Source organism: Tursiops truncatus, chromosome 11, assembly GCF_011762595.2.
Source record: "Tursiops truncatus isolate mTurTru1 chromosome 11, mTurTru1.mat.Y, whole genome shotgun sequence".
Taxonomy (NCBI): domain Eukaryota; kingdom Metazoa; phylum Chordata; class Mammalia; order Artiodactyla; family Delphinidae; genus Tursiops; species Tursiops truncatus.
This window is the reverse complement of record NC_047044.1, coordinates 49,841,195-49,868,899: the sequence shown is the minus strand read 5'-3', so window position 1 is coordinate 49,868,899 and position 27,705 is coordinate 49,841,195. Positions and strand designations below refer to the sequence as shown.

Below are 27,705 nucleotides of genomic sequence, written 5' to 3'. Positions count from 1 at the left end.
TTCAATGCAATCCCTATCAAACTACCAATGGCATTTTTCACAGAACTAGAACAAAAAATTGCACAATTTGTATGGAAACACAAAAGACCCCAAATAGCCAATGCAATCTTGAGAAAGAAAAACGGAGCTGGAAGAATCAGGCTCCCTGACTTTAGACTACACTACAAAGGTACAGTAATCAAGACAGTATGGTACTGGCACAAAAACAGAAATATAGATCAATGGAACAGGATAGAAAGCCCAGAGATAAACCCCCGCACAGATGGTCACCTTATCTTTGATAAAGGAGGCAAGAGTATACAATGGAGAAAAGACAGCCTCTTCAATAAGTGGTGCTGGGAAAACTGGACAGCTACATGTAAGAGAACGAAATTAGAACGCTCTCTAACACAATACACAAAAATCAACTCAAAATGGATTAAAGACCTAAATGTAAGGCCAGACACTAGAAAACTCTTAGAGCGAAACATAGGAAGAATACTCTTTGACATAATCACAGCAATATCCTTTTTGACCCACCTCTTAGGGTAATGGAAATAAAAACAAAAGTAAACAAATGGGACCTAATGAAACTTAAAAGCTTTTGCACAGCAAAGGAACCCATAAACAAGACAAAAAGACAACCCTCAGTATGGGAGAAAATAATTGCAAACGAAGCAACTGACAAAGGATTAATCTCCAAAATATACAAGCAGCTCATGCAGCTCAATATCAAAAAAACAAACAACCCAATCCAAAAATGGGCAGAAGACCTAAATAGACATTTCTCCAAAGAAGATATACAGATTGCTAACAAACACATGAAAGGATGCTCAACATCACTAATCATTAGAGAAATGCAAATCAAAACTACAATAAGGTATCACCTCACACCAGTCAGAATGGCCATCATCAAAAAATCTACAGACAATAAATGCTGGAGAGGGTGTGGAGAAAAGGGAACCCTCTTGCACTGCTGGTGGGAATGTAAATTGATACAGCCACTATGGAGAACAGCATGGAGGTTCCTTAAAAAACTAAAAATAGAACTGCCATACGACCCAGCAATCCCACTACTGGGCATATACCCTGAGAAAATCATAATTCAAAGAGTCATACACCACAGTGTTCATTGCAGCTCTATTTACGATAGCCAGGACATGGAAGCAACCTGAGTGTGCATCAACAGATGAATGGATAAAGAAGATGTGGCACATATATACAATGGAATATTTACTCAGCCATAAAAAGAAACGAAATTGAGTTATTTGTAGTGAGGTGGATGGACCTAGAATCTATCATACAGAGTGAAGTAGTCAGAAAGAGAAAAACAAATACCGTATGCTAACACATATATATGGAATCTAAAAAAAAAAAATGTTTCTGAAGAACCTAGGGGCAGGACAGTAATAAAGACACAGACGTAGAGAATGGACTTGAGGATATGGGGAGGGCGAAGGTTAAGCTGGGACGAAGTGAGAGAGTGGCAATGGACATATACACACTACCAAATGTAAAATAGATAGCTAGTGGGAGGCAGCCGCATAGCACAGGGAGATCAGCTCCATGCTTTGTGTCCACCTAGAGGGGTGTGATAGGGAAGGTGGGAGGGAGATCCAAAAGGGAGGAGATATGGGGATATATGTGTATGTATAGCTGATTTACTTTGTTATAAAGCAGTAACTAACACACCATTGTAAAGCAATTATACTCCAATAAGGATGTTAAAAAGATAAAGGGTACAAACTTTCAGCTAGAAGATGAATAAAGTCTGAGGATCTAATGTAAAAATTGTGACTATAGTTGATAACACTGTATTGTATAATATGCTAAGAGTGTAGCATCTTTACACCATGCATGTGTATATCAAATTATCACGATGCACACTTTAAATATCTTACAGATCTGTCAATTACACCTTAATAAAGCTGAAATAAAAACAAAACAAAAAATTACACTACAGTCATTCTTGTTTAATACGGCCAACAAGAAATCTGTAGTAACCAAAAGCCCTCCCCCGCGATTTTGCAGGAAGGAAAAGTCATAAAATAAATAATTATTAGAGAATTGTGTAAGTTTTAAAAATCTTGAGTAAATTATGTCAGCACAGATTTGGTACCATCTGTACCCCTTGACTCTGTAACACAGGCCTAAGGACTAATATTCAGAATGATGTCCTTGATAACTGTATGGGCCTCTACCAAAGACCCAAGTATCTTTAATATATATTCTCAGAAACATTATTTAGAAATATTTTCAGATAATGTTTAAGCAAAATAAGTATTCTGATGAATTTTAGAAAATAAAGCCATCCAGAACACATCATTTTTCAAACATTCTTTCTACTGAGGACTCAATGTTGTCACGGAATAAAGCCTCAGCTGCTGCTTAATCCAGGGTAGTGGGAGACCTGAGGTTCATTTTAGGGAAGTGGAGCATGGAAACCGTGAACTTTAATTCCCTGGTAGTCAACAAAAGTTTAGGTTAGTTATGATAAACACTTTACATGTATTCACTAGCTTAATCTTTTCATCAATCCTTTGAAGAAGTACTGTTATCATCCTTATATTAGAGATGAGAAAGTTGAAGCTTGGAGAGGCTAAGTAACTTGTTCAAGGTCAACAGACAGCCAAGATTCAAAACCAAGTTTGTCTGACTTCAAAAGGCACTACATTTTACTAAAGTTATTGTTTTCAGAACTTTTGCCCCGAGATGTTCAAGCTTTCCTTATATTTTATGTTATTTGGCTTCTAACATCAGGGCTCTGAGACCCAATCATTTGGTAGTACATTTCGACAATAATGAAGTGGAGGGTTTTTTCCCTATAAACATTTAAAATAATTAGTTCATATTTATTGAGCACATATTATGGGCCAAACACCACATATGCATTAACTCTTTTTCTCCTCACAGCAACTTGTGAGTGTGGTAGTATAATTACCACCGTTTTACAAAGGAAAAATCTGGTCTCCAAGACTCCACACTCTGCCTTGGTTCTCTGTCTCCATCACTTGATGTTCCTTCTCAATTTATTTCAAAGGTTCCTCATCACCTTTCTGATTTGTCACTACTGGAGAGACCCAGAGCTGCATCCTTGGGCCTTGCTTTTCTCTGTCCACGGTCACTTCCCTAAGGTGCCTCGTGGTTTTAAGGTCCATCTCTGTGCTGATGACTCAAAAATTTATACTTCCTGCCCTAACCTCTGCACTAAATTCCAGGCTTAATGACCCATCTGTATACTCCATACCTCCACTTGGATGATGGATAGACACCTCAAACATAACATATCCAAAACTGAACAATTACTTTTCCCCCAGACCTATTCCTACCAGTCTTATCTCAATACATTTTCTTTAAAATTTTAACAAAGACTAAATTCAACTTTAGTTAATAAAATTGATAATTTCAATAGCTTTCCCAGACTACTGAATTTGCTAAAATTTGTGATCTGAGATTTACTAGAAAATATATCTCATTCCAGTGATGAGATATCAATATCTCTGCACAGGCACACACGTGTTTCCTACAAAATAATTTGTGTACTTTTAATAGCATATAAAGAAACTCAATATTTATATGTATGATTATAGATACACACATACTTCCTAAGATATAATGTGACATAATTTTAATAGTATGTAAATAAATGAAGGTATTAAAAGTAAAATAATGCAACAGGGATGTCCAAGTGGCAAATGAAAAGGTGCTCCATATCATTATTCATCCTGGAAATATACATTCAATTTGCCATGGGATATCACTACATACCCATAAGAATAGATGACATGAAACAGACTGAGAATACCAAGTGCTGGTGAGGACGTGAAGTAAGGAAAATTCTCGTATGTGTGGCATCTATTACTTTCATCACCTGCTTTGGGAAAGTGCCATTCTTTGCCTTGTTCTGTTCAACACACATTCCTTCCTGCCCTGCCAAAGAGCAGAGGCTACACTATATCCCTGGACATAGTGATTACTGCAGTGGTCAGCATTTGCTCCAAGCTAAGTCACTCAGCATCTTTTAGGGGAGATTCAGTTTCATTTCTTTTTCTGGCATTATGAACTCACAACATAATATAGACCTGTGGCTGCCTGGGACCATCTGGTCATGACACAAGGAGAGCCTTTCCCAGGCAAAGAGACCCGAGAGACAGAACACCTGTGATATTACTGAACTTCTTCTGAAGTCAGGATGTATCTTGACTCCCCACTTTTACAAGCTAATCAGTTCCCTCTTTAAATTATTCTAAATTGGTTTCTGCCATTTGTACCTGATGGCAACTTCATATACCAATGATCTATTGCTCCTCATTTTCCTAATTTAAGATCCTAAGCTTTCTATTCCAATTTTTCACCTATTTAGCTTTATCTAGGAGTGACAGAAAGGTGTCTGTAAATAGTTACACAAATCAATAGAAAAATTAATACAGGGCATAGGCAGACAGTAGGAGATGAAAATGGCTAGTGTTCATACAAAAAAGCATTTAGTTGCACTAGAAATTTTTTTAAAAAGTAAACTAAAATATAAATGCAATTTTTACTTAAATCAGAAAGATTAAAACCAAAACTATTTAGTGCTGTATCTGGTGCTCTGTTGAGACAGGTACACTTAAAACATTGCTGGTAGTAATATATTATAAAGTAGGATAACCTTTCTGGAGGACAACTGGAATTATGTACCAAATATTTAAAAAAGAAATATGCCCTTCGACTTAATGAAGTCAGATACACAAAGATTTGGGTTAAAAGGATATTCATTCCAGTTATCTATAATAGCAGTCTGTTGGGAAATGGTTATGTAAATACAGAATTTATTTTTGGGTGTGGTATAAAGTAGGAGATTAATTGAATTTTTTCCCATGTGGCTAACTAATTGACCCAGTATCATTTACTGACTAGCTCAACCATTCCCCACTGATGTAAGACTACACCTCTGCTTACATATCTGTAGTGGTCTGTGGCATTCAATTCTCTTCCACTGGGTTCTTTATTACCTCATGTAAATATTACATAGACTTAATGGCACAATTTTAGAATGAGTCTTGATATTGGATAGAACAAGTTTCTCTGCTTTCGTATTGTTTCAAAAACATTTTGGCTGTTTTCCCCCTCCCACTTTTCTTACATTTTAGAAACACCTTATTAAAGTCCTCCAAAGATCCTTCTGGGATTCTGAATAGAATTTATGGATGCATTTGAAAGAAAGGATATATTTTAGATATCAAGACTTCCCACCCACATTCATGATGTAGGTCTTCATTTGTTTAAGTATTCTTTACATATATGCATATCTGTATCTATATCAATATCTATATCTACTGGGAAGATACAACTTTTGTTGTATTTATTCCTTATAGGAACCTTATTATTTTATTGTTGTTATAAATGGTATATTAAAAATTAACTTCCTGGTTTTGGCTGGTATATAGAAATGTAACTGATTTTTGTATACTGATCTTATATCTAGCAACTTAGAGAAACTTTTAATGAGTTTCCTTCCTGATGGCACTTTCCCCTATATTAGGGGGATATCTGAGAACTCTGAGGTATGAAAATTGTCAGGCATGATTCAGAATGTGAATGTGAATAGGGAAGAAGGAAGACAGGTGAGTCATCCTCTCCCCCCCTGACTCTGGTAATAATGAGATATGGAGGGCTCTGCTCTGAAATGGTGCCCATCCCCAGAGGGGGAGCCCTTGTCTCTCTGAGGTGGGCTGCTCAGAACTTACAAACTGTTGCTGTATTTAGTTTGGGAACTGGTTCCTTCTCATCCTTCAGGTTTTTGCCTACCTGTCACCTCTTCACTGACTCCTGATTGGCATCTGTCAGCCCTCACCTGTGCCTGCCCTTATTCCCTATTACAGAATCCAGTTCATGCCTTTCATGGTAGGTAATGATCACTTTCTGAGTGTTTATTTGTTTGGTCATGTTCCTGTTTACTGTCTCTCCTCCTTGTCAATTGCAAACTTCATAAGAGCAGAGACCAGGTCTGTTTTGTTTATTTCTGTACTCTTGGTACCTGTCACTTAGCTTAAATATTAAAAAAATATATATTTGTAGACTGAATGAGTTAAATATGTCAAACACCTGTTTCAATTTTTAATGTGAATAATAAATTGGATCATCAGTTAAAATACATCTTACTTGTATAATTTTATTTTATCTTCCTAACTGCCTTTTAAAATAGGCACTGCTGGTTTCCATGTGACAAATGAGGTAACTAAGGCACAGTGAAATAAGTAACATGGTGCAAACTAATAGCTAGAAATCAGTAGAATTGAAAACAGAACCCAAATCATCTAACTCAAAAGCCATACAAAACAATAAAAAGAGAAAGAAAAAAGGGAGAAAGAGAAGACAAGAGAAAGGAAGAATAGAGGGAGGAAAGTTCATTCATTCCTGACCTTTCCATCCTAAGGGCATATCCTACCACTTATTCTGCTAAGAACTCCTTAACTCACACTTTAAGTCTTTTAGGAAGCCTCATACCTCTCAAAGACATTTCAGGCCAGTAGACAGATTAAGAATACGTTCAAGCAACACTGTTCTACGTGAATCATATAGAGCAGGAAATAAAAGGAGTTTACAGTTACAGAATAAGTGTTTTTTTCTTGGCTACATTTTACCAGGACAAAACTTGCTGGTAAAGTCAGGCACACAATCAAGTCTGATAATTGTAAGAAGTATTTACAACATGATTTAGGTTTCAGTTTCACGTTCCAGTTCATTCTATCATAATTTATCTGCCTTAGTCAACTTTACACAAAACTTTGGCTCTCTCTTCACACTGAAAAGCCACGTGAGAATATCTTTCCAGTTGTACTACAGTTGAGAGGGTAGAAATAGAATTACTTTCTATTGGAATCATTATTTCAAGAAAGAATATTGTACTCAACTTTCATTTTAATCAATGATACTATTTGTCCCCTTTCCTTTCTTTGTCCCTAAGTCTGATGATAAAATGGTAATTTCCATTAATTCTGATCAGCTGGCTTCACTCTGTGACGTAAAAAGAAGGAAAGGAATCCCCTACTGTTTCCAGTCTCCATGTAGTAAAAGAAAAAGTACTAGCCCCTAAGTTAATAACACCACTTTTGTGACTTGGAGGGGGAAAACACTTTCCTGCCAAAGGGTAATCCATGTATAAGAGCTGATTGCTAGGTGAAACACACTGACAGAATGAGATGTTATCATAGATTCTATCAACACAAGAATTCAAAATCGCTGAGAAGTACTCCTCACCTCTTTCTGAACTCAAACAGAATAATATGGTATTGATGAAATTCTGTCTGCTACAGGTGGACATAACAGTTCCTTCTTAATCCAAAGTGGTTTATCAGGGATGGACAGTGACATGATGTAGAGCTTAGTTAGAGATCCCAACCTCAGGATCCGACATACCCATGACCGAGACATCATATTCGATCAGCAGCGTCGCTTCTTGTCCACACTGTTTGAGAATACTCATGGCCTCAGCGTGCGTGGTTCCAAGAAGCCGAATTCCATCCACACTGAGCAACCTATCACCAGGTTTGATTGTGCCCTCTCTGAAGGGAGAATAAAGAAATAGTCATTAATTTAGCATCATGGGGCTTAGCATTAATAGTCACTCAGCCAAAGAGGCTCTTTCACACACATTCTACCATCTATCCCATTTGCGTTTCCTTTTAAGCATCAAGTGTGACATTAAGAGAGTAAAGAGGTAACCCTGACCAGAAAGTTGCTGCAATATGAAAATCAGTAATAAGAAAATAACTACACATTAGCAAATAACCAGGTCACCCATGATGAACTCTTGGGGTGTAAAAGTAATAAAGGCACATTTTCTCTTTTCTAGGGTTTTGCCAAAATGTCTAAAATTGATTTATTAGAGCCCAAGAAATAGCACTCACCTATTTTCCCAAAGCCAGGTGAGCAGAAAAGTCTGCTGGTTTCATTCAATTTATCACCAGTGAACCCAAGCTGGATAGGGAATGCTGGTGAAAAATTTCCCTAGTCTGTAAATTTTCCTACTGATTTATAAGGCCATTTGACGATCATTAAATTGATTCAGTCTCACATTCAATGGAAAAGGCAGGCAAATACTATTCTCCCTTCTGTGGCCATAGACACTCAAGGCACTGGGAGAAGATGCCTCAGGACAGTAATGACACCACTAAAATGTAGCCAGAGAGGCTACCAGATTATAACCCTCCTGCCTCAGGGAGGGTCAATGAAGATAAGAAAATCAGATGTGGGGATTACAAGTTTAGGATTTGGAAAGAATAAAAATGCTGTCTTAAATATCTTTCACCCAGCAACTCTCTATGTATTTTGACTCTAAATTTTTATCTTAAATTCTTAGATTTCCTTTCGTCCTCCATTAATTTGGTAATACGTTGCTCACAAACTAGTAGCCTGCTCCTGACATTTCTGTCAACTCAAACTCTAGAATGTTATTAAGAAATAGAAATATTTCATTTGCTTCAGGAAGAATCATTCACAAGAAAAGGCAGGAGAAGGAAAAAAAAACGGCAAAATTTCCTTGGAAATTTTGACTTTGTATTATCCTCTGCAAAGGCAAATACACTTTAGTGCAGAGGAGAACCCAGTGTCTCCATATTTTCTCATTTTATATTAAACATTGACTTAAAAAACAAACTGAGCTAACGGTATGAGCTTTGAAGGAAAATAAATCTGAATTTCTATCCTAGCTGGCAAGTCATTTAACGATACTGGGCGTCAGTTTTGTCACCTGTAAATCTGGATAAAAATACCTGATTTAGTGGGTGGCTGTGAAGATAAAATAAGATAATGTCTGCCAAGTACTGAGCACAGTTCCTGCCCCATGGTGGTCACTCATCAAGCAGTATTTATTATTATTATTACTATTTCGAGTGCTTAAGAAAGGTTTTTAAAAATCCATCCTAGGCTGAAACATAGTGCAGAGTCAGGGGTAATCAGTGCGTTTTCCTCCTCTCCTTCAACTATATCTAGTGGCAGGCATTGTGTTCCCTACCATTATGGAGCAGACTTTTCGCTGTGGGAAATTGGTACAAAGATAAGCATCTCTTGAGACATCTAAGTTGTGAGTTTACTTGGGACCCCCAAGGTTTATTGTAGGAAAGCTGAAGGAGCTTCTATCAGATATTCAAATTAGCCAGGAAGAGAATGCTCTAAACACTAACACTGACAATATTCCTTCCCTTTTACTAAAAGTCACTTCTATTCTGACACACATAATCATCATCAAAGGGTGATAATCATGATAAGGACAGTTGGCAATAGTAAGAGTCAGAGAACACCACCACCTGTCTTTTCAGGTTAGGATATTACCAATTGGAGAGGACGCATTTCAAGGACCTGCTGTTAAAGGGCCAGCTGCCTTTTTTTTTTTTATAATTAATTTTTATTGGAGTAGAGTTGCTTTACAATGTTGTGTTGGTTTCCACTGTACAGCAAAGTGAATCAGCTATACATATACATATATCCCCTCTTTTTTGGATTTCCTTCCAGGATGAAAGGCCTCCTGCAAGGCACCATAAATCTCTAACCTTTGATAAAACAAAAAACCTTGAAAGGTATGCATTATCACCTACATTTTACAGTTGGAGGGAACTGAGCTTAGAACTGTTAAGTCATTTGCCAAAGACACAGGGTAGCAAGCATTGAATCTGGAGTCAAACTTTCTTCTGATTCTGCAGCCTGAACTCTTTTGTTTTCACATTCCAACATATTTACTTAAGACCTATCTGTTACTATGAAATTTCTAATTCATCAACTTCTATGCCAAAGTCCCCAGCTTTATTTAATCTATTTGGATAGTGACACAGAAAGATGAAGTTTACCTGTCAGCAGGCCCTCCAGGACGAACACATGTTATTACAACCGGACGAGATTTATTTCTATCATCATGTGCTCCCCCTAGCAAAGAAAAGGAATACGGCTCAAAAAATGCTCTCATTGCTGCCATTAAAAAATTCACTTACAAAATGCCAGCTGAGAAACTGAAACAAATGTTATTGTTGTATATGGAGGAATACTTATAATGTTTCCTTCTGGCACATAACAGACTTAAAAACCTTATTCATTTTATACAGAATACATTGTTGAAGTCAACATTTCTCCTCCTCTCAATAAATATATGGCTGTAATCGGGGTGAGATATAAAGTGTTTAACAACTACTGTGATAAGAGCATCAAATAATTATAAATACTAGCCCAATTAGAACAGCTGCTGGCTATAAACAAAGTGTAGGTGGGTATATTTGGTGTCAATCAACCTGGGCTGTTATACTGGTGAGTCTACAACGTGACATGAAGCAAAAACTAAAGGAAAAATAAATCCAAATATTAAAAAAAAGAAAAATTCGAGTGGCTGAAGTGGCCTCCATTAAAAACGAGGTGTTCAAAATATTAGTGCATTCTAAAAGCACTACATTTTTAGTGCCCACCACATTTTTTTTTAACATTTTTATTGGAGTATAATTGCTTTACAGTGGTGTGTTAGTTTCTGCTTTATAACAGTGTGAATCAGTTATACGTATATATATATCCCCATATCTCTTCCCTCTTGCGTTTCCCTCCCACCCTCCCTATCCCACCCCTCTAGGTGGTCACAAAGCACTAAGCTGATCTCCCTGGGCTATGCGGCTGCTTCCTACTAGCTATTTTTTTTACATTTGGTAGTGTACATCTGTCCATATATACACTACCACTCTCTCACTTTGTCCCAGCTTACCCTTCCCCCTCCCCGTATCCTCAAGTCCATTCTCTAGTAGGTCTGCGTCTTTACTCCCATCTTGCCCCAAGGTTCTTCATGACCGTTTTTTGTTTTTTAGATTCCATATATATGTGTTAGCATACGGTGTTTGTGTTTCTCTTTCTGACTTACTTCACTCTGTATGACAGACTCTAGGTCCATCCACCTCACTACAAATAACTCAATTTCGTTTCTTTTTATGGCTGAGTAATATTCCATTGTATATATGTGCCACATCTTCTTTATCCATTCATCTGTCAATGGACACTTAGGTTGCTTCCATGTCCTGGCTATTGTAAACAGAGCTGCAATGAACATTGTAGTATCCCCCACATTTGATGTGGGCTTTTTTAAAAAATTAATTTATTTTTAGCTGCATTGGGTCTTCATTGCTGTGTGCGGGCTTTTTCTAGTTGAGGTGAGCTGGGGCGACTCTCGGTTGTGGTGCGCGGTCTTCTCATTGCAGTGGCTTCTCTTGTTGTGGAGCATGGGCTCTAGGTGTGCGGGCTTCAGTAGTTGTGGCATGTGGGCTCAGTAGTTGTGGCTCGCGGGCTCTGGAGCGCAGGCTCAGTAGTTGTGGCGCATGGGCTTAGTTGCTCCACGGCATGTGGGATCTTCCCAGACTAGGGCTCAAACCCGTGTCCCCTGAATTGGCAGGTGGATTCTTAACTACTGTGCCACCAGGGAAGTTCCTGATGTGTTTTGATGTTACATTTTACATCTTTTTATTTTGTATTGCTTAACAAATATTTGTAGTTACAGCTTATTTTACTACTTCTGTCTTTTAACCTTCATACTAACTTTATAAGTGGTTGATCCACTACCTTTACCATATATTTGACTTTACCAGTGAGATTTTTTCTTTCATATATTTTCTTATTTATATTTAGGGCCATTTCTTCTCAGCTTAAAGCTGTCCCTAAAGGGACATTTCTTGTAAGGCCAGTTTAGTGGTAATGAACTACTTTTGCTTTTCCTTGTCTGGAAAACTCTTTATCTCTCCTTCAATTCTGAAAGTTAACCTTGCCAGGTAGAGTATTCTTGGAAGTTTTTTCCTTTTAGCACCTTGAATATATCACGTCACTCCCTCTGGCCTGCAAATTTTCTGCTGAAAAATCAGTTGATAGTCTTATGGGAGTTCCCTTGTATATAACGAGTTGTCTTTCTCTTTCTGCTTTGAGTCTCTCTTTATCTTTAACTTTTGACAGTTTAATTATAATGTGTCTTGGTATGGATCTCTTTGGGCTCATCTTGTTTGGGATTCTCTGTGCTTCCCAAACCAGGATGTCTATTTCCTTCCCCAGGTTAGAAATGTTTTCAGCCATTATTTCTTCAAATAACTTTTCTGCCCCTTTCTCTCTCTCTCTTCTCTTTCTGGGACCGTTATAAAGTGAATGCTAGTATGCTACATGTTGTCCCACAAGTCCCTTAAGTTATTCTCATTTTTAAAAATTCTTTTTTCTTTTTGCCATTCTGTTTGGATGATTTCTACTACCTTGTCTTCCAGGTCACTGATCTGTTCTTCTGTTTCAACTAGTTTGCTACTGAATCCCGCTAGTGTATTTTTCAGTTCAGTTATTGTATTCTTTAGCTTTATGACTTCTGTTTGGTTCTATCTTATGTGTTCTTTCTCTTTGTTGAAGTCCTCACTGTGTTCTTCATTCTTCTCCTGAGCTGGGTGAGCATCTTTATGACCATTACTTTGAACTCTTTATCAGGTAAATTACTTATCTCCATTTCATTAGGTTTTTTTTTTTCCTGAAGTTTTATCTTGTTCCTTTATTTGGAACATTTTCTTCTGTTTCCTCATTTTGCTTGACTCTCTGTGTTTGTTTTGATGTATTATGCAAAACAGCCATCTCTCAGTCTTCAAAGATTGTCCCAGTCTCGATGTGGCCCTTTCATAATTTCTTGGGGAGTAGGAATTCAGCTGTTTCTGGGGTTCTTTTCAGGGTAAACTGTTTTATGTGTAGCTGTATGTTTGTTGTGTCTGTGGGAGGAACTGAGTTCAGGATCTTCCTACCAACCATCTTGAACCACCCTCTATCCACCTCCACTTTCTTAACTAGTGTTTGCGTGACCTGATTTCCTCATACATCACCATCCTGGCTGCCCATCTGGATGGTCTCTAGTTTGCCAGTATTTGATAAATATGAATGTTACCATCATATGACATATTTTGGTTGTTTTTCTAATTTTATATTTTATACAGCATGTTCTTATTAGTTATCTTTTTTTTTTTTTTTTTTTTTTGCGGTACGCAGGCCTCTCACTGTGGTGGCCTCTCCCATTGCAGAGCACAGGCTCTGGATGCGCAGGCTCAGCGGCCATGGCTCATGGGCCTAGCCACTCCGTGACACGTGGGATCTTCCTGGACCGGGGCATGAACCCGTGTCCCCCACATTGGCAGGCGGACTCTCAACCACTGTGCCACCAGGGAAGCCCTAGTTATCTATTTTATACATATTAGTGTGTATATGTCAATCCCAATCTCCCAATTCACCCCACCACCCACCCCCCCGCTTTTCCCCTTTGGTGTCCATATGTTCGTTCTCTACATCTGTGTCTCTATTTCCGCCTTGCAAACCAGTTCCTCTGTACCATTTCTCTAGATTGCACATATATGCATTAATACACAATATTTTTCTCTTTCTGACTTACTTCACTCTGTATGACAGTCTCTAGGCCCATCCACGTCCCTACAAATGACCCAATTTCATTCCTTTTTATGGCTGAGTAATATTTCATTGTATATATTTCATTGTATAATATTTCATTGTATATATGTACCACCTTTATCTATTCATCTGTCGATGGGCATTTAGGTTGCTTCCATGACCTGGCTATTGTAAATAGTGCTGCAATGAACATTGGGGTGCATGTGTCTTTTTGAATTATTGTTTTCTCCGGGTATATGACCAGTAGTGGGATTGCTGGGTCATATGGTAGTTCTATCTTTAGTTTTTTAAGGAACCTCCATACTGTTCTCCATAGTGGCTGTATCAATTTACATTCCCACCAACAGTGCAAGAGACTTCCCTTTTCTCCACACCCTCTCCAGCATTTATTGTTTGTAGATTTTCTGACGATGCCCATTCTAACTAGTGTGAGGTGATACCTCATTGTAGTTTTGATTTGCATTTCTCTAATAATTGGTGATGTTGAGCAGCTTTTCATGTGCCTCTTGGCCACCTGCATGTCTTCTTTGGAGAAATGTCTATTTAGGTCTTCTGCCCATTTTTTGATTGGGTTGTTTCTTTTTTAATATTGAGCTGCATGAGCTGTTTATATATTTTGGAGATTAATCCTTTCTCCGTTGATTCATTTGCAAATATTTTCTCCCATTGTGAGTGGTATCTTTTCATCTTATTTATGGTTTCCTTTGCTGTGCAAAAGCTTTTAAGTTTCATTAGGTCCCATTTGTTTATTTTTGGTTTTATTTCCATTATTCTAGGAGGTGGGTCAAACAATATCTTGCTGTGATTTATGTCAATAGGAGGTTCTTCCTATGTTTTCCTCCAAGAGTTTTATAGTGTTCAGTCTTACATTTAGGTCTTTAATTCATTTTGATTTTATATTTGTGTATGGTGTTAGGGAGTGTTCTAATTTAATTCTTTTACATGTAGCTGTCCAGTTTTCCCAGCACCACTTATTGAAGAGACTGTCTTTTCTCCATTGTATGTCCTTGCCTCCTTTGTCATAGATTAGTTCACCATAGGTGTGTGGGTTTATCTCTGGACTTTGTATGCTGTTCCATTGATCTATATTTCTGTTTTTGTCCCAGTACCATATTGTCGTGATTACTGTAGCTTTGTAGTATAGTCTGAAGTCAGGGCATCTGATTCCTCCAGCTCCATTTTTTTCCCTCAAGATTGCTTTGGCTATTTGGGGTCTTTCGTGTCTCCATACAAATTTTAAGATTTTTTGTTCTAGTTCTACAAAAAATGCCATTGGTAATTTGATAGAGATTGCACTGAATCTGTAGATTGCTTTGGGTACTATAGAATTTTCACAATGTTGATTCTTCCAGTCTAAGAACATGGTATATCTCCCCATCTGTTTGTGTCATCTTTGATTTCTTTCATCAGCATCTTAGAGTTTTCTGAGTACAGGTCTTTTACCTCCGTAGGTAGATTTATTCCTAGGTATTTTATTCTTTTTGTTGCAATGGTGAATGAGATTGTTTCCTTAATTTCTCTTTCTGATGTTTCATTGTTAGTATATAGGAATGCAAGAGATTTCTGTGCGTTAACTTTGTGTCCTGCAACTTTACCAAATTCATTGATTAGCTCTAGTAGCTTTCTGGTGTCATCTTTAGGATTATCTATGTATAGTATCATGTCATCTGAAAACAGTGACAGTTTTACTTCTTCTTTTCCAAATCTGTATTCCTTTTATTTCCTTTTCTTCTCTGAGTGCCATGGCTAGGACTTCCAAAACTATGTTGAATAATAGTGGCGAGAGTGGACATCCTTGTCTTGTTTCTGGTCTTAGTGGTAATGTTGTCCCAGAGGTCTCTTAGCCTGTCTTCACTTCTTTTCATTCTTTTTTTCGTTATTCTGTTGCATGGCAGTGAATTCCACCATTCTGTCTTCCAGGTCACTTATCCATTCTTCTGCATCAGTTATTCTGCTATTGATTCCTTCTAGTGTACTTTTCATTTCAGTTATTGTATTATTCATCTGTTTGTTTGTTCTTTAATTCTTCTAGGTTTTTGTTAAACATTTCTTGAATCTTCTTGATCTCTGTCTGCATTCTTTCTCCGAGGGCCTGGATCTCCTCACTATCATAGTTCTGAATTCTTTTTCTGGTAGGTTGCCTATCTCCACTTCATTTCATTGTTTTTCTGGGGTTTTATCTTGTTCCTTCATCTGGTACATAGCCCTCTGCCTTTTCATTTTGTCTATCTTTCTGTGAATGTGGTTTTCATTCCACAGGCTGCAGGATTGCAGTTCTTCTTGCTTCTGCTGTCTACCCTCTCACCATCATGTAACATTTAATGTTTGTCTGGTAGAACAGAGTGCCATTTCCCAAATTTGGCACTGGTAAAGAGGTCAGCTTAAAGAACCTAAGAGAAAATTTAAGAGGCATTCACTGTTCTTGATGAAAGCAAATGCTTCCTTTATGTTCATTGCTATTACAAGAGATTTATTCAGTCTGGTTGGTAAAATCTCTATTTCAGTATTTTCTTTCAATCAATTTGATGGATTCTTTTAAAATTCTTCCTTAATTAAAAAAGAAAATTCAGAATTTTTTCAGAAAAAAATTTTTTTAATGAAAATCATGACGATAAGTTACAGCACATGTTTAACCATATTTATATAAATATCATTATGTAACTTCTTTTTTGCAAGGTGATCATAAAAAGATAGGTGTACTTTCCCCTGAGGGGTATTGATTTAGAAGAGGAAAGAGGCTGAAGACAGCAAGAACCCTTTCCACTATATTGATTTGGAGGTCCAAATACAAGTATGTAACAGTGAATACATGTTAAAGTGTGAGACAGATAACTCTAAATTTATTGGTATGTGACATTTTGTCATTATTTGAAATAATGAGCCAAGTTTAGTTTGTGCTTCACTTACGTTCTAGATGTTTGGAGCTGTAAAGCATAATAAAGACCACTCAGAGACCAGTGGTATTTTCAATCCTGGTTGCCCATTAACATGACCCACCTGGCATGCTATTAGAAAAATATCAATGCCAGGGACACCATGCAGACCAAATCTGAATATTGGGGTCCATATGTTAAATGAGTACACATACCTACAATTTTATAGTTGAGAATGATTAGAGAAATTTCCTCATCCAAAGTGAAAAGCAAATTAGTGGCAGAGTGATTTTTCCTTTCTTTAAAAAAAATTTATCATAATTTTTTTCATCTATTTAAAAAACTTTTTTATTGGAGTACAGGTGATTTACAATGTTGTGTTAGTTTCTGCTCTACAGCAAAGTATCTCCACTCCTTTTTAGATACTCTTTCCAAATAGGTCATTACAGAGTATTAATTAGAGCTCCCTGTGCTCTACAGTAGGTCCTTATTAGTTATCCATTTTATATATAGTAGTGTGTATACCCAATCTCTCAATTTATCCCTCCCTCCCTTCCCCCCCCCCCCAGTAACCATAAGTTTGTTTTCTACATCCGTGACTCTCTTTCTGTTTTATAAATAAGTTCATTGATTTTTCCTGTTAACCTAAACCATCTTCTGGCTTGATGGCAAAGGAATTAACAGAAATTTAACTCTCCATGATATAGGCCAGAACATCATTTTTCATTTTATGGGTACAAGTTTCTATCGTTTGGGCAGTGAAGGTGTTTGGATCTGTGACATATAGCATTAGAAACGTAATTCCATTCATCAGCTAAAAGCCTGGTTTTTTTTTAAAAGATCCATCCTAATTGGGTAAGAAGAAATTCTCCAGCACTAAATGAATATGCTTCATCTGCAATATCTTCCCCTCCCTCTTCCCTGAATGTCCTGGTATTCCCCATTGATCTAAGTTAAGCTCAAATCCCATCTATGCCATAATGTTTTACCTGCCATGATAGCATTTATCCACAGTACTTTCTCATTCTGCAACTCTGTTTGTGATTAACCAATAACTCTTAAGGGATGGGCAATGGCCACCTTTTGAGCAAGAAGACCCTCCAGATGGGCCTCAAATTGATTTGAAAATATAAGTTCTTTATTTATTCTCATTAAAAATTACATAAGGGGCTTCCCTGGTGGCGCAGTGGTTGAGAGGCCGCCTGCCAATGCAGGGGACACGGGTTCGTGCCCCGGTCCGGGAAGATCCCACATGCCATGGAGCGGCTGGGCCCGTGAGCCATGGCCGCTGAGCCTGCACGTCCGGAGCCTGTGCTCCATAACGGGAAAGGCCGCCAACAGTGAGAGGCCCGCGTACCGCAAAAAGAAAAAAAAAAATTATGTAAAATTTGACACATTTTTATGTTCAACTGACATACTAAGGGAGTTATTAAAACCTACAAAAATTTGGTACTCATAAACTAAAATTGGCTTATTATTACTAAGGTTTTAAAACCAGTATAATACCAAGAAGTCTGATGTCCACACAAATCTAGGCCTCATTCATTCATTCTTCCATTTATTAAGTGCCTACCATGTACTAGGTAGGAGTCTAGGCTCATATTAAAATACTCTTACTACGCATGCACACATGGATATTTGAAATTCCTGCCAATTGTGGGAAGGACATTTGTTAGCATCATATCATCAGTTGTCTTGAGGTGGTTGTAGATTACAACTGCTTCTATTCATTTTAGTTCTTAAGTGATAAATTACTGTTGGTTTAGCTCTTTCATTAGCAATTTGATTTTTTATTGATTAACCATACAGCAGCTAGTGATGAATATCTGCACCAGCAGTTTTTACTGAAGCATTTCAATAATCAGGCTTGTAGGAATGCGAGTCAAGTGTGCCTCTCTTTCATATTTATATTTCAACACCAGATTTGTATATACCACCCTCCAAGCTAAAATTACTTGTACACTGACTTTTCATTATATTCATCTAGTTTTTTTGCACAGAAATTTGAAAATGGTTAAGTAAATGATCTTGGGGTCTGTCGCTCCACCTAAATGTAGGACTTGGTTAGAAAAGTGTAATAACTACTGGTCTAAACCATTCCATGGGTTCCTAGTTGCCTGTTTTCTCTAATATTCATTTGGGCACTTTATCAACTTACATCTTAAATTCACTGGACTGTAATCTCCTGTAGATAGGGGTCCTGTCTCATGACTCCATAGTACTCTGCCTGATGCTGACATGTTGACATGTCCTTAATGAATATTTGATTGACTGATTTTCTTAATGATGCACACAGAATTGAACCTAATGCCCAAAGCTCAGTCATTAAGGCAAGTCTGTATAAGTGAACACATCTGTTTTATTCCTTGATGCATGTACATTTATTAAGATGCTTAGTTAATTTTAATTAATGTCTTAATAATTTTGATAGAATTTTGACTCTGGTGAAGTAGAAAATGTAATAGGTAAAAACAAATTAAAAAATCAAGAAATGTTAAAAATTCCTGATGCTTACCTAGCTCCCTATTGAACCTATTGAACCAATTGTCAGGAATTATGAGTTATTAATGTATGTGTAGTCTTTTTTTAATAAATTTATTTATGTATTTTTGGCAGTGTTGGGTCTTCGTTGCTATGCGTGGGCTTTCTCTAGTTGTGGCGAGTGGGGGCTACTCTTTGTTGCAGTGCACGGGCTTCTCATTGGGGTGGCTTCTCTTGTCACAGAGCATGGGCTCTAGAGTGCGCGGGCTTCAGTAGTTGTGGCACACAGGCTCAGTAGTTGTGGCTCGCGGGCTTAGCTGCTCTGCGGCATGTGGGATCTTCCTGGACCAGGGCTCGAATCCATGTCCCCTGCATTGGCAGGTGGATTCTTAACCACTGCGCCACCAGGGAAGTCCCTTGTATGCATAATCTTTAAGGGATGAAATTACTAATAAGAAAACTAAAATAATAAAAGCCAGAATTACAGCTCAGAATTAATGGTTTTATAGACAAGTTGGAGTCACCTGACATTTTTATTATTCATATCATTCCAAAATAAGCTGCACTGAGCTGATGCACGTCAGGTGGAAGCTACAGTAACAAGATGTATTTTAGGAGAAAACAATTTAAACAAAGTTACTTAATCCTAGTGCATTAAATCAAATCATCCACATTCATCAACATTTTTGACTCAGCGATATAGAAAAGTATAAAAGGGAAGACAAAAGACATGTTGACAAGTGGCAAATCAGTAGGATGACTGTGAGTTCACAAGGTTTACAAATAATGGCTTCTTGTTCTGTATTAACAAACTGGAATAAATTAGCTACATCATTTGGATTCCACTTTGATTCCCAATTACTGCTTTATTTCTTGAAACAAAAATGGGTGCAAATATTATAATGTGACTTTAGGCACTGAAAACAACAGTTTTTTTTAGGATGACTTTCTAGTTCACTCCCAGTATTTCAATGACAAATTCTCCAAGAATATCTGTTAGTTCTATTTTCTAACCGCCACCTACCTCGTATTACAAAACCAAAGGTATTGCCTTCTTTATGTAACGTGACCTCCACCGTTCGGAAAATAACACTCGATCCTTGAACGGCTGAATGCAGGAAAGAGAGAGGAAATGTAAGTCTTACATCATAATAACATCTCTGGATTTTTTGATAGGCATAAAATACTACAGATCCCCTGTCGCAAATAATTCTCGTTGAGTAATAAAACAGCAAAAAAGTCTGTTTTTAAAGAAAATGTTACAAAAAGTAATTGGAATGACATACAAATACCATAAAATAGTCATGTGCATAAATGACTTATATAGGTCCAGGTGGAATCAAAATCAGAGATACTTCCTTTCCTCCCGTGTAGCCAGTTTTTAGACAGAGCATAATATTCACATTGTTAAAATTCTATATAACGAGAGAGACAATCTTCATATGATAAACAGAATTGTTTTCCCTTTGTATAATGCAAAAATAATATGATTTTTATAAAACGTATGAAATAATTATTGTCTTTATATTTATTTTTGCAGCTAGCACAAGAAGGAAAAGTATTACTCTCAGATTACCATTAACAGGTTAAGCTGATGCAAACTGATTTTCTGACATGATGCATAGCAATTAAACAAAGACAACAGCAACTTGAATGAAACTTGGAGAGAAAAAGAAATTCGAAGTACATTCAAAATATTATTACTGACTAATAAAATAAAGATCTACTTAATTTTACTTGATAGTATCATGCTTAGGGTGTGTTTGCATGGTTATTGCTCTAATTTCACAAAATGAAATTCCATTGCCAAGTTGCTATCTCTAATTACATTATACACGAGGGGATAAGTTATATGAAGTTATATGAATAGTAACTAAACTACCCTTTAAGACTGTTTTTTCAAGAAACTAGTGAGTAATTGTGATTATACTCTTGCTAGATTTAAAAAAATATTTTATCATTATGGATACAAGGATATTTTTATTCATGGAGACAAGGGTTGGCAATCTATAGAATTTGATGGTCTTAGCTCCTTTTCTTGAATTTGTACAGTGATGTTCAATTGTCTAAGGCTGTGTTCATTATCAATGACTCATTTTTTACATCGTTTCTAGATCCTGAAGGGCTTATTACATCAAGCTGTCAACAAGAAACATACAGACAGAATTTAAAGGTATCTTTGAAAAGAACGTTTCTTGCCATTGACAGAAATAGGAAGTAATTTTAATTAAGCATTAATTATAATTATTTTTTAATTATCAGAAATTCTGAATCCTCAAAGGAATGGACATGATTATGAAAAGTACACAGTTAAATTCACAAAACTGCACACAGCCAGCTGAGACATAAAGTACAATAAGAACTTGGATCTGCTAAAAAAACAACATAAACCTACAGCTGAACAAAATGTTTTGGTACGCTGCTGATTTAATTAAATGTCATATTCTTGCTATCAGGGGAATTTCAGTTTATTCTAATCAGCTAGGAACAGTGCATACAAATAGCTGAAAGTGTTGAGGTACGGTATTAATTAAATGTAAAAAACTGAGTTCAAACCAAATGTTTTCTTATTTCCATGACCCAACAAGCCACTTGAAGAAACTGGTTAAGAACATGATCTTTCCATTCCATTAAGGAAAAGATATGGAGAGAAATAATTAATGAGCATCTACTGTATGCAAGGAACTCTGCAAAGTGGTTTACAAATTTTATTTCATTTAATCATTAAATCAACTTTCAATTATATACAGCCAAATTCTAATTCTGGGCCACCTGTCCTTGTTGGCTGAGTGTCTGTTCTGGGGATGCAAGGCACTGTAATTTCAATTTTGCTTGAACTAAATCTTGCTGACCATAAGATCTTACAAACAAATCTAAAGTCAATATAAAGACTTCGGGGATTACCTACAGCTTTAGGTTATCCACACTCTTGCTGTTCATCATTTACAAAGATAAATGGGAATGTTGACTACATTTTAATATATTTAATGAAATAGATTTGGTCTTTATAATTTATATTTGCATGAATGGCTCTTGGCGACTAGGTTTGCATATTCAGCACCAGACATCCTGTTTGGCCACATGAATTTTACTCATTACTTCACATGTGTGTATGTGGACATAGAGATCCAATTAAGGGGCTTACCCAAAAAATCAAACTGGGCACATAGGAAGGCTAGAGAAACCAATCTTAGAATGCAAAAATACTCCTCCCTAGTATTTTAGTTGTACTGTTGTCCCTTGTTTCTATATGTGCATATGCATATACTTCTATAACATGAAGTGACATTCTCTATTTTATTATGGTGGATTTGGTTTTTCTAAATTATCAATATATACTATTTCCCATAGGAGAATAGGAGTTGTGCACTTTCCCACCTCATTACATTGGGTTTGCACAGCTGACTTGCTTTAGCCAATGGGGTGTTAAGACACGTGAGCAGAGTCTGGAAATGTGCTCCTGTGGTTGGGCTTGTCTTGTTTTCCCTCTGCCACTGTCACAGGAAGAGCTTCCCCTGGGTAGCTGATGCTTCTTCAGACTGCATTCCAGAATGAACCATGGGGAGGAGACCTGGGACGCCCACCACGCCACACCTCCCCACCATATCATCATCATCATCATCATCATCACCATCATCATCTATCATCTGTCTATCTTTCTTAGAATTAGAAATGAGAAGTAATACGGCTGTCACAGGGACATGCTTTAACACACTTATTTGAATTAAGGAAGCATTCCTTCCAATAAAAAGCTAGTCTGTTTAGCTGATGGTTTAACGGTGAGGACCGCCTTTGACAATAAGACTCTGTGGCAGATGTTTTCCATAAAACAAACGAGGTAAACCTGTAGCTCCAAGGTTTGAATGGAAATGGTATACAAAGATGTATAAAATAAACATCATGCTAAAAATTATATCCTATCCAACTACTGAAGTTTATCATAAAGAATTTTAGGTGTTAAAAACTGGATGAGAATTATGTAATATTTCAAAATTCTTTAGGGGTTATGTGACCCGAAAATTTGAAGGCACTCCTCTAGACCAACTTTGAACACACTAATACTCAAGATACAGCCTGGTAACATTCTCTCTAAATACGGTCTCAAAACACCACATAATTTTATAAAGTCAGAAAGAACTTTAGAGCTCATGAAGATCGACTATTTCATGTTCACTAAGAAACTGAATCTCAGAAAAGGTAAGTGGCTTGCCCAAGGTCAAAGTTCCATTTTTCTTCTATCAGATCTCTGTCTCTGTACCATTCTCTCTCTCTTTCTCTCTCACCCACTCTCTCTCTCTCTCTCTCTCTCACACACACACACACACACACACACACACACACACACACCCCTTCCTCCAATTCTTTCTGGATTCTGGGATTGGCTGAGCCTTAGATTGCTGTGAGAGTTCCAGTCTCGGTCCCGGGTGGCCTACCTTTCATCAGGCAGCTCTCCTCCCGGGCCCTCGCTGCTGCTGGCTCACTCCTGTTCTGGCTGTCTAAGCTCAGTGAAAGGGAGGCTTATTAATCCCTTCAACCTCCCTGAACTCACAGATCTTATCAATTTATCTAACATAATAGAAGGAGACAGAGATAATCCTTGGCGAATAGACCTCTTCTATCTGATTTCTACCACAGAATTCACACTTTTGTGTTTAAAAATATTTTCTCTTTTTCCATCAGCTTTACTGTGTGAGGGAGGAAAAGCTGGTATAATCACCACCCCCTGAATATTTCTGATGCCCACCCTCTCCTCTTTAACCCTACTAATGCTATAGTTATTCAGGATATTACCTCTCTTTTGGGAAATTATAACAGCCTTGGGGCTTATAGCCTCTGATCTGTTCTCCATTTGACCTCTTAAAATAAGTCTAAAAACCCTGATCTGATGATGCTGTTCCTTGGCCTTAAAAGCTTTTAAAGGCTCCTTATTGTCCACTCGACACCATCCACACTCTACCCACATGGCTTATAAGGCCCTCCTTCACTTGGTTTCTGTTTACCTCACTGGCCTCATCCCTATCCAGGCCCGCTCTTTCCCTTTGTGTTCCAGCAACTCCAAACCGTTTGCAGTTCAACCTACGTACTGGACTATCTTCTTACCACCTTGCCGTATCCTGTGCCTGGAATGTTCGTCTTCCTACTGGACCTACATAAACTCCTTCAAATCTACCCCGAAATCCCCAGCTCTGGATTATCTGGGTTTGCTGGATAATACTCAGCATATCTCCACTACTGGCCCCACCCTGAGAGCTATACTAAGAGTTCCCCTTAGGAAGAGGTTGTGTTTTGTGGATATTCATCTACCCACTAGAATACAAATGCTTAATCAAAGAGCGTTAGCTCTAGATATTTGACTCCTCTTAACTCCTTAGCAGTGGTTTAAGACAGTGATTTCAAAGCAAACTGACTTTCAGTTCAAGAAAACACAGTACTTTCAGTGTAGTAGCAGTAGTAGTAGTAATCATGATAATGGTAATAGTGGCTAAGATGCACTATGGCTTAGCGAGTATGTGCTTACGATCTAAATACTTTACAGGATTATAGCCTTGAATTCTTACAAAAATTCTACGTCCATTATAGTTGTTTTATAGCTGAGAAACCTACGGCTCAGAGAACTTAAATAAAATGCCCAAAGTCACAAAGCTAGAAAGGGACAAAACTGACATTTAACTAGTGACACAGCCCAAGCTCTCAACGCTCTGTTTTACTGCCTGCTCTTAATGAAAATGAAAAACATTGTAGCAAGGTTTCAGAACGCAGATTCCAATGGATTTTGTTGTAAAATCACCATTAGATTTTCAGTGTTAGATTTTAGGTTAAGAATAAGAACTTATGATTGGTATGTACACCCACTCTCTGAGTGCTGTCATCTGGTCCCAAAGCTTCAAACACCATCTATAGTCCCATTCCTCTTAAATTTACATTTCTAGTCCAGATCTTTCTCCCAAACGCCAAACCGTATCTCCAGCTCTCGTCTTAACATTTTCTCTCAGCGTGGCAAATAGGCCCCTTAACTGTAGCATCTCAAACAACAAACTACTGATCTCCTTGCAAGTCAGCTCTGCCTGCATTCTTACCCACCCCCGTTAATGGAAACTCCATCCTTCCAGTTACTCAGACTCAAAACCCGCTGTGGGCCTTCACTCCTCTCTTTCTGCACAACCCACATTAAATGCATCAGGAAATCCTGTTGGCTCTATCTTCAAAACAGACGAGGGATATGAGGGCTCGTCACCATCTCCACCACCATCTTTTATCTGAATCACTGCAATAGTCCTCCAAACTTCTACCCTCGTCCCTGCAGTCTATTCTCCACACAGCAGCTAGAGGAGCCTTTGAAAACATACATCAGATCATGTCACTCCTCTGCCCCAAATCATTCAGAGCAGAACTTAAGGCCCCTCCAATGGCCTACACAGACGCTCCTATCCTTTACACTTCAGACCACCTCCCCCCGCTTCTCTGCATGCTTGCTCTGCTCCAGCACACCGCCCTTCTTAATGTTTCTAGAACAATGCCAGATGTGTTCCTGCTTTTGATCTTAGCACCGGCTTTTCCTTCTTTCTGGAACTCTTTTCCCCCAGAAATCCATACATCTAACTTCCTTACCTCCTTCAAGTCGCTGAGTAATGTCACTTTCTCAATGAAGCTGTCCCTAACCACTCTATTTAAATTGCAATCCCATCCCCAGCCCGGCGCTCCCAACCCAGCTCCTTGATTATTTTCTTTTTCCCACAGCATTCATGACCCATAACATTCGTACGACAAACAGCTGACCCTTGAACAACATGTGTTTGATCTGCATGGGTCCATGTATATGTGGATGTTTTTCCATAGTAAACACCACAGTACTGCCCTATACCTGGTTGGTTGAATCTGCAGATATGGAAGAACCTTGGTTTCGGAGGAACCACATATATGGAGGGCCAACTATAAGTTATGCATTGATTTTCAACTGCGCAGAGGGCTGGCACCCCTAACCGCCTTGTTGTTTAAGCGTCAATTTTAATTAACTTATTTACTGTGGTTTTATTTTAATACCTGTCTTCGCCTGCTAGAATATAAATTCCACCGATGTACTTTGTGGGGACTGGAACATAGTAATGCCAATAAGTCATTGCTAAACAAATGAATTATTATCGGTTAGTAATAATCAGTCTGAGTTCTCAGTAGTACAGAAAAGCAAAGAGCTGACTTTGATGCCTACTAATTTGGGAAAGATATCTAACTTAAGTCTCTGTAAAATGAGAATAATAATGAAAATAATGCCTATCTTACAGTTTTGATTGATTTATATATTTATTATTTAACAAAAACTTTTAGGGTGTCGGGCACTGTCCTAAATGCTATACAAAACCTAACTCATTTAATCCTCATAACAGATCTGTGAGTAATACCATAGATTCCTAATATCATCCCCAGTTTTCAGATGTGCAAACTGAAACACAAGAAGCTTAAGTAACTTTCTCAAAGGCACGTAGCTAGTAAAGTTGGAGCTGGGATTTAACTGGTTATTATTATTATTTATTTTGCGGTACGCAGGCCTCTCACTGCTGTGGCCTCTCCCGTTGCGGAGCACAGGCTCCGGACGCACAGGCTCAGCGGCCACGCCTCACAGGCCCAGCCGCTCCGCGGCACATGGGATCCTCCCGGACCGGGGCACGAACCCGGGTCCCCTGCATCGGCAGGCGGACTCTCAACCACTGCGCCACCAGGGAAGCCCTTAACTGGCTATTTGACATCAAAGTTCAGCTCTGCTATGCTTTCTTCGTGGTGAGGATTTAAGTGAACCAATAAAAGGGGCTCCTTACAATGCTGGACATTTAGTAAGCTCTCAAAATATGCTGGCTGCGCTTTTATTATGTCTATTATTATTACTTAACAATGTATTCTGATTCTATTTTCATGCTTCAGAAACGAACATAACTATACAAGAATCAATAGAAATCACGTTAAACATGCTTTTCCTAAACTTAGTCGCTAAGTACAAAGCCTGGATGGAACCTAATGCACAGAATTTATAAATATGTGGACAGTTCATTAAAATAGCTTAAGTACAATTATGGTGTTCACAGATGGCCTTAATGAAATATGAGTCCTAGATAATTTCATCATTATTTATGCTCTTTTACATTCTTCCTGAGTAGGCTATAGCAATTCAAATAAGTTTTAAATATGAAGAAACTATACTCTACCATTCCTGTAATAAGACAATGATGGCAAAAGAGAAAAAGATAGGAAACAATAGTTTTAGGCCCAAACGTGGTGCAGCTGTTCTGCCCCTGGCTTGTGATGACTTACAGACTGGCGGCAGCTCATACTCAACTTCAAGAACCACTCTTTCCCCGACATTCTTCAGCAAGCTGATGATCTCATCGTGGCGGAATTTGGCCAGGTTGATGCCATTCACTGCTTTGATATAGTCACCCACATCCAGCTGATCACTTCTGCAGAACAGAGAATGTCGCCTCAGTGGACCCCTCCTTTCCGCTGGCCAGTCTGACCACACTTCCCTCTTCCCCATCATGGATAAGCATGCAAGCCCAGGATGCCGACGCAGCTGGAGTCCCGGCTCCTAGGATGTGGCTGGTTCCTAAGAGCGGGTGAGCAGCGGAGGGTGGATGAGAGGGACTCAGTGGATCCCTCTTCTCACGCTGACTGCACACTTCGGAAGTCCTGTACTGGGTCTGCTGCTGTCTCCAATTTCTTCCTAACCCTCTACCTCTTTTACTTTTAAGGAGCACCGTAAAACAAAATAAAGAGAAAGTTATCTTTAGTTGCTCTGCCCATAAAGAGGTGGTGCTCTTGGGGCAGACCATCCAGATCCTGGACCCACTAGAATTTTCCCTTTCTTCTCATTCCCTCTCATTTTTGCTGCCTGCCTTTTGGACATTTCACCACTTTGGGTATCTTCACTGGGAGTGTGTCCAGGGCCAACCAGAGGGTGAGCTTA

At 38.1% G+C, this 27,705-nt stretch overlaps 1 protein-coding gene across 3 annotated transcripts in view; it reads right to left on the bottom strand.

Annotated features, from left to right (window-relative positions):
• The window catches only part of GRIP1 (glutamate receptor interacting protein 1), a 687,426-nt gene that overhangs the window by 134,142 nt on the left and 525,579 nt on the right, over window positions 1-27,705 (bottom strand). For all 3 annotated transcript variants that reach the window (XM_019952473.3, XM_019952475.3, XM_073788409.1), the window contains exons 4-7: window positions 27,054-27,199; window positions 19,777-19,860; window positions 9,807-9,882; window positions 7,381-7,526 (exon numbers count right to left, since the gene is read on the bottom strand). In XM_019952473.3, the coding sequence (XP_019808032.1) occupies window positions 7,381-7,526; window positions 9,807-9,882; window positions 19,777-19,860; window positions 27,054-27,199 (452 nt within the window). The remainder of the gene's footprint in view (window positions 1-7,380; window positions 7,527-9,806; window positions 9,883-19,776; window positions 19,861-27,053; window positions 27,200-27,705) is intronic.